A 1,946-nucleotide genomic window follows, 5' to 3' on the forward strand; every position below is an offset into this window, starting at 1 on the left:
TGTATAATTATACACGTATACAAATATACGTATACAAATACACGTATAGAGGTGCATGTGAATGGGATATCTGATCCCACTGTACACAGCCTTTTGACCAATTCATCTGGTGTATCAGTTACCCCTAGACTGGTCAAAGCCATAAAAGACATTGCTTTGGCCAGTGAGGTAAGTGTCGTCAAGTCACACAAGTTCGATCGACATGTAACTTCGATCGGCCATTTTGAATGATATTTATCGCGATATGTAACGAGAAATTACAGTACCTGCAGCTTTGATCTTCTGACAACACCGCTTTCGTTCGCTTGGACCGGAAAATGCTTCGTGTCAAGTTACCAAACGTAAGTAATAGCTCATATTCAGCAAACAACTACTTTTTAACCCGAAATCACTAATGTTACTTGATCAGCTCAAATAAAATGTCAATTGTAATAAATGCGCACGTTGTAAATCGACGGCACACCTGTCGTCTGCTTGTTTACTTTCATGGTGTAAATGTCACGTGATCAGACATGTGATGTGCTCGCCAAAATTTAAAACTATGGAAACAAATTAGGGTCATTTCTTATTGAAAACTTTATGCTTTTTGAGAACTTCTGTCTCTGGAGTTTTGGTGATATATAAAATAAAGCTCTATTTTTACAGGTTTTGACCAATGGTGAACCAACCAGAAGAGGCCAATATAGGCAATATTTGTCTGCAGCCCTAGACAAGGCATATAATGCTGTTTTAGATGGAATGTCAATTAGGAAAGCTGCCACTACCTTTGCTGTTCCATTTGCTACACTGCATGACAGGATTAGTGGGAAGGTTTCTATTGAATGTAGTACCACTGGTAGAGAACCACTATTGTCCATGGAAGAAGAACAGGGACTTGTTTCACATATTGAAGCCATGGCAAATTTTGGGTATGGCTATACAAGGGCTGAAGTTACTACTATTGCCACAGACCTAGCAATATATGTTGGAAAGAAGTCAAACGATGAACAACCCCTATCACTTCAGTGGTTCTATGGGTTTATGAAGCGATGGCCTGATCTATCAGTGAAGAAGCCACGATCCCTTGAGATACAGAGAGCAAAAGCTACCTCAGAGGAGACGATCACTCATTATTTTAATGAGCTTTGGCACATCATGGATAAGTACAACCTGAAGACATGCCCTCATCGCATTTATAATGTTGATGAAAAGGGACTTGTGGAGCATCATGCCCCACCATCAGTTCTTACATCGAGTCAGAGTACTCCAGCTGCAGTCACAACATCAAGATCAAGTACTACAACTGTTATAGGTTGCGGCAATGCATCTGGTAGTTCTATACCACCATATTTTGTATTCAAGGGCAAGAGGATGCGGGAAGAACTCCTTTCAGGAAGTACCCCTGGAGCAGCAGGCACTGTAAGCGACTGTAACACGGGGATTTTTCAGCACTATCTGACACAGCATTTCCTGAAGCATGCTGTCGCCGCGTCTGCAGATAGTCCACTTCTTATTGTGTACGATGGTCATAGATCCCACGTATCTATTCCACTCATTGAATGGGCACGTCAGCATCACATTATTTTGTTTGTACTGCCTGCACACACGTCCCATGTTTTACAGCCAATGGATGTTGGTTGCTTTGGACCTTTTGCTAAAATTTACAACAACCTCCGTCATACGTATATGCGTAATGCTACAAGTTCAGTATAGGTAAGTGGGTTAGGGAATTCCAGGATTAGATCTTATCGTTCATGCCTTGCGGGTGGATGGTTTTGAGATCAAATATCCATTTAAGTTCAATGGACCGGCGCCTGGCCGTGCTCTGAGCTGACTCAGGGTCTGTTTTGAGCTGTTGTATGATTTGATAGTGTAGGTCTCTGGTTGAGTGTCCTACGGAGTTGAAGTGTTTAGCGACAGGTTTGTCCCTTTGGTGGTTTATATCTGCAAAGTGTTCTTTGAGTCTG

General features: G+C 41.9%; 1 protein-coding gene across 1 annotated transcript; it reads left to right on the top strand.

The window, feature by feature from the left end:
- The first annotated feature begins 271 nt into the window (after positions 1 to 271).
- On the top strand, positions 272 to 1,692 carry LOC124127443 (MFS-type transporter clz9-like). Its single transcript, XM_046490838.2, has 2 exons — positions 272 to 341; positions 646 to 1,692. The coding sequence occupies exons 1-2, from the start codon at positions 318 to 320 to the stop codon at positions 1,690 to 1,692; spliced, it is 1,071 nt and encodes a 356-aa protein (XP_046346794.2). The 5' UTR covers positions 272 to 317.
- The last annotated feature ends 254 nt before the right edge of the window (positions 1,693 to 1,946 follow it).

Source organism: Haliotis rufescens, unplaced genomic scaffold (assembly GCF_023055435.1).
Source record: "Haliotis rufescens isolate VD_foot unplaced genomic scaffold, xgHalRufe1.0.p SCAF_2, whole genome shotgun sequence".
Lineage (NCBI taxonomy): Eukaryota > Metazoa > Mollusca > Gastropoda > Lepetellida > Haliotidae > Haliotis > Haliotis rufescens.

Bases quoted from the DNA above. Each gene is read 5' to 3' on its own strand.
- LOC124127443 (XM_046490838.2), top strand. From the start codon at position 318: ATGCTTCGTGTCAAGTTACCAAAC. The intron at 342-645 runs GTAAGTAATAGC...CTATTTTTACAG, and splicing joins TTCGTGTCAAGTTACCAAAC to GTTTTGACCAATGGTGAACC.